Source organism: Gastrolobium bilobum, unplaced genomic scaffold, assembly GCF_033153095.1.
Source record: "Gastrolobium bilobum isolate Gb01-03AN ecotype WA unplaced genomic scaffold, APGP_CSIRO_Gbil_v1 utg7242, whole genome shotgun sequence".
In the NCBI taxonomy this organism is placed as follows: Eukaryota; Viridiplantae; Streptophyta; class Magnoliopsida; order Fabales; family Fabaceae; genus Gastrolobium; species Gastrolobium bilobum.
The window spans coordinates 332,617-345,220 of record NW_026898428.1 but is presented as its reverse complement, the minus strand read 5'-3'; the positions used below and the strand labels follow the sequence as shown (position 1 = coordinate 345,220).

Genomic DNA, 12,604 nt, shown 5'->3' with positions numbered 1-12,604 from the left:
CATGACTCATGGAACATCTCATTTACTTGCTTTGAGCATTGTATCCAAGGAATTGGGCTCAACTTTTACCAATCCTGTGTTCTTCAAATCGAGTTTCAGATCTATTTTTGTTGAGCATAAGAAAAGAAATAAAAAATAAAATAAGATAACGATACAAGTACTTTTTTAATAAAAAATATATTTTAATCTAGACGAATGTATTTTATTTTTATTTTGAAAACATTATATATATATATATATTTAAATATATATATATATATATAAATTATTTTATTTGTTTTTAATTGGTTGCATGTGTTTTGTTGTTAAACATTTTTTAAATGATAAAGTAAGAAATATGAGTATGATTTTTTATATGAAGTTGATATTTCTATAATAAGTATTAATTTTAGTGAATAAGCGTAATTACCCTCATAATATAATATATTTTCGTAAATATGACTTTGAGATATCATACAATATTTTACAAAAAAAATTTACAACTTAGATAAATGATTTAATAGTAAATTGATTCCGACTCATCACCTCTATATTTTCATGAGAGAAAACACCGGTGAAAAATGTCAACTTCAGTACTAGATCGAGGTTAATCCCATACTCTTTATCTCGTAAGATAAAAATAAAAAAAATAAAAAAATGAACTTGTGCAAATTATCATTTCTTTATCTTAGTTATTTTATTGAGCCATGTGATATAGTTGTATGAATACAAAATAAAAAATTGAAACAATTGAATATCATCCTTTTGGTGAAGGGCCAAATTTGCCTCTGCACGCTGGCCCAATCAATGTACATATTCAATTGTTTTCATCTCAAACGTATATCATACTACTATAATTAATCACTGGAGAGGATAAAATAATTTTTATTTTTCACTTTAATCCTTATTAACAAAAAGTACAGATCTCATGACAAGGTTAGCTGATTAAATTGTAAATTTTAACTTGTATAAGTTGGTGAGACAAAGAATAAATATAACATTTGTAGTAACATATGCAGGCTTTTTGACCCTTATGCCCCTTAATTAATAATTAATTACCAAATTGCCCCTCATTCAAAACTATTTCGAAAATTTACCCTCCCCAACAAACATAACACCAATCTGCCCCTGTTTGACCGTTGACCACGAAGCCTACCCGGGTACACCATTACCTACCCGGGTAAATTTTGAAACTTTTTATCTACCCGAGTATGTAGGGGTGTACCCGGGTAGAGTTCTTGAATCTGGGAAAATGTTTGAATTATTTACCCGGGTACAGAGCAGTGTACCCGGGTAAATCGCGTCCAGAAACCCCAATATGTATGGGTTTCGGCCATTGTTGCGAGGTATAGGGTTTTTGAAACCCCAAAATCTTTCTCTCTTACCCTCTCTAATCCGAAACATCACACATATTTCATCTCATCATTTCAGAAAGCTGAATCTTGGTGGGACATTGAGATTACATCTCCACACTCCCATTTTGTGCTAAAAAATCCGAACCAACCTCCAAACCCAAAACCTAGATCTAATTTTTGTGTGAAAGATGAGTTCAAGTCCAAACATGGTTCCTATAGTTGTTTACTACGTATTGTTTTTGTGTAGTACTTTGTTTTGTAATGACAATCACTTTACGTATTGTTTTGTTTCCTTGTACCCTAAACTTTATCTTGTATTAGTTATGTATTGTGTTGTTGAAATGTATTGTTGAACTGTATTCTTGTGTTGTTGAAATGTATTGTTGAAATGTATCCGTTAAGTTTAGCGAGTCACTCGTTCCGTATTGTGCAATCCGAATGTCTACCATACCCATTTACCCCTTCCCCGAGTCAGTTAAGGTTATTGTATTACACATCAATTACCAAGATGCTAACAAAATGGATTGAACAGCACCTGCTGCTGCATCTGCAACTGGTCTACCCGGGTAACTCGTAATGATATACCCGAGTACATCTTACCCGGGTAGACTATTCGTGGTACCCGGGTAGACCAGTTGCAGATGCTGTTGCAGATGCTGTTTTGGCAATTTTTGTTGCATTTTGGTAATTGTTGTGCAATACCTACATACGGTATGACTTGGGGGTGGATTGATTTCGTAGAAATAGGATGCAGTAATCAAGATGTGCGCCAATCAAAGTTGAAAATGAATAATAAACTACTTTGGGTTGAATTGATTTCCAAATTAATTATGACAATATTAATGCAAGGTCCCATACTAATGCATAGAACCAACAAGTCTGAACGTGCGCAAAACGAAAATTTCATTCATTCAAATTTTGAACATCCAGTACAAAAACATCCATGCAATGTAGGTAAAGTTCCTAAATGTACCAAAATGACTACATTACATCAAACTAAATCAATGATATGAAACCCTATGGACACACTAATCCGATGCCGTGTCCTCCCCATTCTCTTCATCCGATTGTGTGTCATCCCCATTGTCATCATCCTCCTCCTCCTCCTCCTCCTGAGTATGGGCACCCTCGCCAATTAAACCCTCCAAGCGTGAAACCCTTGTGTCCAACCGTGCAACCCTTGTGTCCATCTGGTTTCGCCACTTGCTCGTGCTCTGTCTATATCCTCTAAAGTCAGTAGTCAGATCATATAAGGATGCCATGACATGATCAAGTGTCCATCCACCCTCAGGAGGAGCTGGTGGTCGCCGACTGCGGGTGGGACGTGTCGGTCTGACATCAACCTCAGCAACGCCATCATCATCGTCATCATCATCAAGGCCTACATCATAAACCATGAAAAACAAACTTCAATACCACATTAAAAATTAAACAACACATAATTGCATAAACTCATAAAGACCAACACATCACCTGCAGGTGCATCCTCCATCTCAGCATCGTGGTGGAATGGGATCTCAGGTGGTTCTGGTGCCTTCTTCCACGTCCAGATACCCGCTCTGTTCGGTAGGATCCCACACTGCTTCAGGAGCCTCTCACCAAATATAGCATTCCAGCCTCTGGCGGTCTTCAAGGTCTCTGTTGCCATAGGCACTCCAAATCTATGCAGAATCTTCTGCACCAGAAATGCAAAAGGCAATTCAGCCTTCTTTGACTTGGCTGCCTTCCACATCAGTATGCATATGTAATGCCTCCAGTTCACCTGCTGACTGTGAAAGAGGGCCCACAGGATGACAAAGTCCCCTTCCAGCACCTTTGAGTGATTATGCGGGCGCTGGAAAATAATATGTGTCACCACATAATGAAGAATGCGAGCAGAAACTGACAAGTTGCTAACAGGATAATGAGCAAAATGACCGGGCTCAGCGTCTGCCCTCCTAGTCTCTGTAACAATGGTCTCCCGGTTATAATCACCAAATATATGATGGCTGTCTCCATCATATAGTGCTGCTCCTGAGACACCATCAAAATCGAACCCCAGTAGCTCCGTCCAGATAGGAGCAGTCATGATGATATCAATCCCGCATACACGGGAAGTCAGCTCGCCTTGCGAGTAGCCAAGGTTCTGGTAGAAGGCTCTTACCATAACCTCCGAGTATGGGCACCGCATCTCCGCCAGGTGAAGTAAATGTGTCTGCTCAAGAAGCGGCACGATGTCAAAACGCTCTAGGTTGAAGAATGCCGAATCCAGTGATTTCGGTTCGCAGATCTTCCGGGTCATGAAAAACTTCACGAACTTCTCGTGTGAAGGAATGTCATCCTCAAACAAATATCCGAACGTCAAGTCCGGAGCCTGACTCGAAGCAGCCTGGGGCTGAGAGGATGACGACCCATCGTGACGACTCTTGGTTCTTCTCTCGGAATGGGTCACTGGCAGCTTTGAAACGCGTCGAGAGGTCATTGTGTCACACTATTAAACTGAAAAAATAACCAAAATCAGAAATTAGATACATGTTAGGGTTAGGGTTAGGGTTAGGGTTAGGGTTAGGGTTAGGGTTAGATTCAGGGTTAGGGTAAGCGTATGACATACAAATTGATAAAATAATTCGGACAGAATCAAATGATATAAACGAAAACAATGAATCAGAACAGAAATCATAACATAATTGAAAAAACTGAAAAAAAAAATGCACCTTTGATCGATTTCAATCGGTAGAAGGCAGAGAGGTTGCAAGGTCCGCGAATGATGATCACACACAAGACGAATTAGTGCAAGATTATGCCTCAAATCGCTCAAGATGACACTCCTCCAGCAGCTCTACTCGGGTACCCCTTTTGTGGGTTTTCGAATGGGGCTGCTGGGGTATTTTAAAACCCTACCGTCGCGATTTACCCGGGTACACTTCTACGTACCCGGGTAAATAATTCATACATTTTCCCAGATTCAAGAACTCTACCCGGGTACATCCCTACATACTCGGGTAGATAAAAAGTTTCAAAATTTACCCGGGTAGATAATGGTGTACCCGGGTAGGCTTCGTGGTCAACGGTCAAACAGGGGCAGATTGGTGTTATGTTTGTTGGGGAGGGTAAATTTTCGAAATAGTTTTGAATGAGGGGCAATTTGGTAATTAATTATTAATTAAGGGGCATAAGGGTCAAAAAGCCAACATATGCAAGGACATGTGTTGGCTTAACGGGGGTCAAACTAAACCTACTCCGGGTTTGAAAACTATGATCTTAGATGATGAAAACTCTGTCGAACATCAAACGATAACATTGCTTGGATAGACTATCTAAGTAATTATTATTTACTAATTGTATAAACCAAAAAGTATCGTAAGAGTGTGTTCGATATGCTTCAATATTATTTTTGAGAGAGATTTAAAATCTTAATCATGTACTTACTTTGAACATAATTACCTCTCGTCAAGAATACTTGTGATTTATAAAAAAAAAATACCATGAGAATGTGAAACTACTTTTCATGATTCATATACACATTTTTTTTTTTTATATTTTCTTTAGTGGTTTTGACCGGAACATATTTTGACTTCTTGATTGACCATTAGACCTGTAAATGTGTTATAAATGATTAAAGGTCTTATCACCTCACATGTCACTGAGATGCCTTTTCTCATATCACAGACTCAATCAACGGTGGAATCCACTAATTGTTTAAACAAAAAAAAAATGGCTGGCACAAGAAACAATGGCTCTGTAGGAAAAAAAATCCATCACTTGTCGTACAAGAGCCTTATTTCCCATGATTTAAATATGTTAGGTATATATAAAATATTTTGAGTTTGTTCTGACCTATTATGTATAAGTTAAATTACAGGCTAGATTCGATTTATATTCAAAAATTTCAACTTAGGTATGTTAATTTATTTAAATTTATCAAGTTTTTAATATCTATTAAGAATTTAAATATATATATATATAATAATTTATTTTAACAATTAAAATTATTTAATTATTTATTTTATTTTATTTTAATTAAAATAAATAATACAATAGAGGCAATCCTAGAAGTAGGGCTGGCAATATGGGCCAGCCCGTCCCGGCCCGCCGCTAGCCCGTCCAAAATGGGCTGGCCCGCCCCGGCCCGTTTTGACAAAATGGGTTGAATTGAGTAACCCGGCCCGTTTTATGAGTGGGCTGGCGGGCTACGGGCCAGCCCGCCTAAAATAAAAAAATAAAATACAAAAAATTAAATTCTGCATAAAATCACATAAAAAAATATGCATAAAAGCATACAAAAATCTGTATAAAATCCTAATGTGCTTATGAAACTAAGAAGATCAGTGTTTAATAATCTGCATATAAATATGCATCTTTCAATCCAAAAAAAATAATAAAAAAATAAAATCATATCAGGATAAAATAGAATAACAAAACAAGTAACAAAGTGTTGTATGAGCAGTCCACAACAATTCAAAAAAGTCACTTGCAAGCAGAGAAATCTAAGATACGGAGCTACATAACAATTGGGTAACCTAAAAAAAAAAAAAAAAAAAATGACTTGGTGGGCTGACCCATATGGGCTGGCGGGTTTGGCGGGGCGGGTTTGGCGGGCTGGTGGGTTGAAAGACTCAACCCAGCCCGCCCCATTTGGCAGGCGGGGCGGGCCAGCCCGGCGGGCTCAGCCCATTTTGCCGGCCCTACCTAGAAGCTTGTTGGCTAGGTCTTATAAAATATGCTTATGAGTTATGACCTATTTTCTAAAGGAGATTATTTTTAAGACTTGAGTTTATTTTATTTTTATTGAATATATTAAAGTCTAGTTTAACTTGATGTAGGTTGAGTCATAAATTCATTTACATTAATAGATAATAAAATTATACTTATTCTAAATTCATAATTGTTACGATTAATTCGATGAAAAAGAATATGAACTTGCAAGTAGTAAGTTGGTTGCACTTAGACATATTTGGCTGTCCTTATTGGTGGCCACCTACTCTCCAATTGCAATATTATTAGCTGGACTTTTTGACCATAACAATGTAAAAAGGAAAACAATTTTCTTATTGATTAAAAATCAAATAATTTATTAAAATAATGTGGTGAAACTTGTATTGGAGATGTGTGTTTAAGTCGTGTATCACCACATGTGTGACTTATCAAAAGTTAAACAAATGCCTATCACGTGTTTGTGAGATGCATATGGAATATGCCCAACTTAAACGTGTATAGAATGATGCACATCTTGTTAAAACATAATATATGTGTTGATAGGTTTTTGCACAAGTTACATTTGAAAATAATACATGACTTAAATGTGCACACGTCTTATCTTATTATTTTAATAAAAATATTTAATTTTTGAATGAATGAAGAAAAATATTTTGCTTTTAGCAAAAAAAATTTTTTTTGGATAAAAAAAGTGTTAGTTATTGTATGACGACCTGGCTATCTTAGGAGAATATTTTTAGTGCTATGGATGCACTGAGTTTTCGGTGCATATTTCATTCATGATATGACACGTGTTTTACTTTTATTAAATTATTAATAAATAATTTATTTTAAAATTAAGTGAGAAAGTGATTTGATAAAAAAAAAATATGTATCACATTATCAGTAGAAGATGCATAGAAAATTCGGTACAGCTACGATAGAAATTTTACTGGTTTAGATTGTATAACCTCACATGTTGTATGACCATTTTGCCAAGAAGATTTGACAAAATGCAGAAGTCAGATAGATCGAGAGTTCTTTTCATTATCATCACCTGCTAAAAAAATGACAGGAACAATAACATAGAAAATGTCAGGCCATAGGGTTCTTTTAAAACAAAAATTAAATAATCAATATAGCAATTTTTTACTCTGAGATATGTGTTTATGTTTATTATTTGATTGGTGTCATATGTTATTATCATTCAGATGCAAATGTTTAAGTTAGATACTGTCTTTCCAAGGTCGCTTCATCAATAAAATGAGTCTTCCTAATTGTACAATTAATAAATTTATTGATGAATTCTTATGCTTGCAGCAGCTTCACCATACATTTCAAATTAAAAAAAATCAAAAGATATGAAATGGCAATAAAGCATGTCTTCTTTATAAATAAATTTTTAGTGCATAAAATACATCGAATATTCAATGTATTTGTCCAATTATTTTATAACATGTGGATAAAAAAATTACATTTTTTTTATGATGATGTGATATTTTTTCACATATCATAAAATAAATGGTCAGATATACTGAATTCATCATATAATCCATTAAAAATTTATTCCTTATCCATCCCTAACCTATCTAGAAGCATCTATTTGGAATTTTCAATACTTAGGTAAAGTATATAACTTTTTTTTTTTAGTACCGTACAGAAATTCGCTGCCACTTTGGCAATTCAATTTGTGTAGTAACCGTTGGAACATTGTTTTTTTTATTTAAAAATAAAAAAATAAGTGATAGGTTCTGAATAGTTCAACGCGCCATACGTGATACTCTCGAATTATTATTATTTTGTAAACATTGCACGCATCGCGTTGTTTTTCATTTCATCCAAATATCATTTTAGATTCATATATTAGCATAATTGTTGTTGGTTTGGCAGTGATTATTATAGATATTTTATTTAATATGAAATAATACGTGTTAAGTTTTGAAATTTATATTAATAATATATTCATACAAATAATATATTTTATATTTGTTAGTTATTAAATAAAGTACTCAAAAAAATAATATGATAGGTCACGCTTATTTAAATATTTTCTTTCCAAAAATTAAATATCTAGTTGAATTTCGAGCAATAAAAATAGCAGTTTCTTACTATGCTTTACAAAGTAGTATTGATCTTTTCGAGCGATAGAATAAACTTTTAGAATTGTCAAGAAGAAAACTCATCATGGCCTATTTTCAAAAGAAGAAAACTGTTCTCATTTTGTATAAAATTAAGATCTAAAATTAAATTATCACTCTTCCACGTACTGAACTTTACATAATTATACCAAGCGTGCTTAGCAGACATAACCTCAATAAACAATCAATAATAGAGTTGAATTAGAAAAGCGAGCTTTATTAACACATTCTCACATCATGAATCTTACCAGGACTACTAGCTAGTACTATGAACCAAACACCGCTAACAAAAAGGAAACAAAGGATGACAGAACAACAGTGTAATATAATCGAATCCTAAAATATTTCATATTGCTCTTGTTATTCCTTTTGCATTATTGAAATGTGTGCTACAATGATATGATTCATCATTCATGTGTTGTGTTGTGTTGTGTTGTGTTAGGGGAATTTGAGCATAAGAAATTGTTGGCAAGCGCCTTCACTAATTAAGTAGACAGATGGGGGACCCTGTGTTACGTTGTCCGTTGCCCCAACGCTTAGCGCCGTTTCGTGCCTATCTCACTGCTTCACCATACAGCTTGCTGGCCACTGGACAACACGCTTACGTTACGACAATAACTTACAGCTATATTATTAATAAACGACCTCGTGTTGCAATTGCAAAGTTCACTGGTTGTCCTCGTGGTCTAATGGTGCACGTGGCAGGAACTTCATCAACGGAACACTTTTTTTTTTTTTTTTTCACGAATCTTGATTATCCAACACATATACAGTGCTGAAATCTCATTCATATGCGTTGACTGCATTTAACATAAGTTAATTTTGTAAATAATCAATGCTTAAATTATTTGATAAGTTTATATTAATTATATCTCTCTAAGGATTGAACTCGTAACCACTCTAATATTATATGTAAAAGTTTAATTCAATCCAAAAATAATAATTTCATATTTCTCTGACATATTTCACTTTTGTGTTGGGAGTTGGATTCTAATTTTTTTTCCTACATCTTGATTATCTTGTTAATTGGTAGATTACAAGTTCTAGCTGAGATTTTTCTGATCTTGAAATTAAAAAAAAAAAAAAAAAAACTTTCCACTTTTATATTTTTTATTTTCTAAGATAATGTATATGGCACTATGTCTATATATATATAGCGCCAAATAATATCTGAGTCTTATTAATAATTTCTTATTAAATTCTTATTGCCTCCCCCAGTTATGATTGTGATCCAAATAATCGTTACGTTCATGCAATTAATTATAAGGTATGTATATATTAATTATAACTATAAGGGTGGGAACTCAGAAATACTAAAACTTAAAAAGAATAAAATGAAGATTTATATATGATTTTAATGAGACAATGATATATGGTTTTAATATGGAGTATGGACATAATATATATGTTTTTGGTAAAGGTACATACGAATATTTGATACGAAGATATGTAACATTTCTCGAAATCATTGTTTGATATCAAACACGACTAGATAACCTTGAGCCTCCAACTCATTTATGACATGCTAATTGACAATGGTAAATAACATGACGCATTGACAGACTCAGAAAAATTGTTTTATGTTCGCATATTTAGTAGTGGGTGCCCTTGAATTTTTTTTATAAAAAAAGTTTAAATTAATGTTTGAACAGACTCATAATTTAGTTGCTTCCATAACAAATGATGAAAAAATCATGAAAATAAGTACATGATAGGCATTGAGAGACCCACGTTGGTATCAATGTCTGCAAGTGCACACATGAAATTTTGGAAATTTTTTTTTTGACTACATTGTCTAATATCCTCCTTTAGCTGTTATGTACCCTTTGTCCATCATTTAAGAAAAATAAACAATTTTGACAATAACTGCAATTAACAGTCCAACTTTTATATTTGATGACAATGCATGTAAAGAAAATGCATCTTGTAATTATAGTACCAAAATTGAATGAGCGGAATATTTATTAGGTATAATTAATTATATTTTATATCAAAATAATAAAAAATATGAGGCAAGATTATTTTGCATGGATATAAGAATAAAAATCTTAGCAAATAATCATTGCCTGAAATTGTGAAATTATTACTATTCTTAAATATAGGTCTCAAAATTCTGAGTATTGAGAATGAAAAAAATAACAAAAGAAGAATCACTTTTACATGCTCTTAATTATTATTATTTTTTTGTTAAGTTGAAGTTTTCTTTTCTTTTCTTTTTATATTATTTTGTTTTTTAATACATTTAAAAAAAATTAAAAAAATTTCTAGGGCGCTGCCCCCGAACCCTCGTCACTAAGTGTGCAGACATAAATAAAATTTTCTGGGTCCGCCACTGGTGACAGGGGAGGAAGAATAAATTTTCTCTCTAATCAATTTGTTTTGTTACGTTATTTTAATCATCTGCTTACGTTGCTACGTTGTTAACTAATATAAGAATAAATATCTTTTTTGATCCCTAACAAAAAATTTGATCCCCACTTTAGTCCATTATAAAAAAAATAGTCACCTAGTCCCTATAAAATTTTAAGTGGACCTATTTTAGTCTTTTTAAGAAACTAATGTAGGTCTTTTTTGAATTTGTGAGAAATCACAATTTTAACTAAATTGATCCACTTTGAATTTCTTAGGAACCTCCTCGAGACTAATTTTTGGTAAGGGACTAAAGTGGGGACCATTTTTTTGTTATGGATTTAAAAAGATATTTACTCCTAATATAAATATTGAATCAAGAAATAAATGAAGGCTTACCTGACTAAAAAAAAAAAAAGCTAAAATTCAAAATTTCATATACACACTTTGCGGACATATACGCTGACCTGCGTCTGCCACTGACTGAGGGAACTAGCCCAGAATAAAACCCAATGATGATACACCCTCCTTTCAAATTCAAAATTCAAAAAAGCAATAAAGAAGAAAAGGCATGTCTTGGCTGCTCTAACAGTGATTAGCATATTTGGTTAGACCCGTAACCGACCAAGGTGGATTTGGAATTTTATACTCAAAGATGTAACTCATATATTTAAGTTTAATGTTTCTATTGGAGATAATTTTATTTCTTTTATATATGAAGAAGGATACTCTAACTACCAAAAATTCTTACTACTAATTTACTGTCCATCACATCACCATTAGATCAAAGAGAGAAAATGTTAAAAAAAATTGAAGAGAGAGAAAATGTTAATCTAATGGTGATTAGATAGATAGTAAGTTGGTAGTGGAAAATTTTGGTAGTGAGAATATCCCTCCTCTTTATATATATATAAAAGTTGATAGAGTTTATATATTTTTTTTATATCGATTCCACATACTTTTATGTGTATATAGAAGATAAAATCAATGTTATAAAAATTAGACCGACCCGACCGGGTCGATCCGAAAACTGGTGAACCGGTCATGTAGTCGGTCCGGTTTTCATATTGGACCGGCCATGTTTGAGAATTGGTGTGAACCGGTGCGACCCAGCCGATTTTTGTAAAAACCGGTGACCCGGTCGGTTCAACCGGTGACTTGACCCGATCTATAAAAAATAATAATTTATTTTCATAAATTAATGTCTTCTTTTTTATTACTCTCAAACACAAATGATTTGTTTTCTTTTGAAATATTTGAGTGATTTGTAGCTTATTAACTTACATAGATTATGTACCTACAACACTAATATTATCTTGATTATGCAATATGCAGGAAATTTTTATTTGATTTATAGTTAGAGATGTCGTTTACTGAACCTGAAACACTAGTATCACAAATATTATATGTTTGATTGATCTTTTGTTGGACAATGATGTGTAATTTATTATTTTCATATTAAAATATTTAAAATTGGTATATTTTTTTTACAAGTATTTAAGTATATTTATAATTTTTTAATATAAATTGTAAATTTACATATACTTATCGGGTCATGTGGTTGAACCAGTAACCCAGTACCTCGACTGGGTCAATAATTAGGCCGGATTTAATAACATTGGATAAATTATCTCATAATATGAAAAATATTATATATATATCGCAGCTTTGAATTTTAGTCAATTCGTGTTGTGTTGCAAAAGTTGGACCAATATTTCTTTATGTTAAAGGAAAATAAAATGTCTTGTTGTATCTTGTATGTATTGTGACCAATCGTAGTGGCTTAATAACTCTTTTTTTTTTTTTTTTTTGAGTTACCTTTTTCTAATTATCTCTTTGAGACGAGTTGGCTCCCTCCGGTATCCCCATGAGCTTCGACTCTTTGAGTCGGCTATGAGACTAATCCGGAGTGCGGGGGAACAGTGATGGCTCAAGGTTCGGCCCCCTCCCCAAGAATGCATTCAGCGGGAATCGAACACATATCCAACCCCACTAACTCAGCGCCAAATTACCAACTGAGCTGCACCCATTGGGTGGCTTAATAACTCTTTCTTAGATCCCTTCAATAATTATTGTTAAACTTTTTGTACCACTAAACAATATTATTAA

At 33.4% G+C, this 12,604-nt stretch overlaps 1 protein-coding gene across 1 annotated transcript; it reads right to left on the bottom strand.

Moving 5' to 3' along the window:
* Positions 1-2,269: 2,269 nt before the first annotated feature.
* LOC133316231 (uncharacterized) lies at positions 2,270-2,903 on the bottom strand. Its single transcript, XM_061517956.1, has 2 exons — positions 2,808-2,903; positions 2,270-2,715 (listed from the first exon to the last, which is right to left on the bottom strand). Exons 1-2 carry the CDS (start codon positions 2,824-2,826, stop codon positions 2,363-2,365), a joined length of 372 nt encoding a protein of 123 aa, XP_061373940.1. The 5' UTR covers positions 2,827-2,903; the 3' UTR covers positions 2,270-2,362.
* Positions 2,904-12,604: the final 9,701 nt, after the last annotated feature.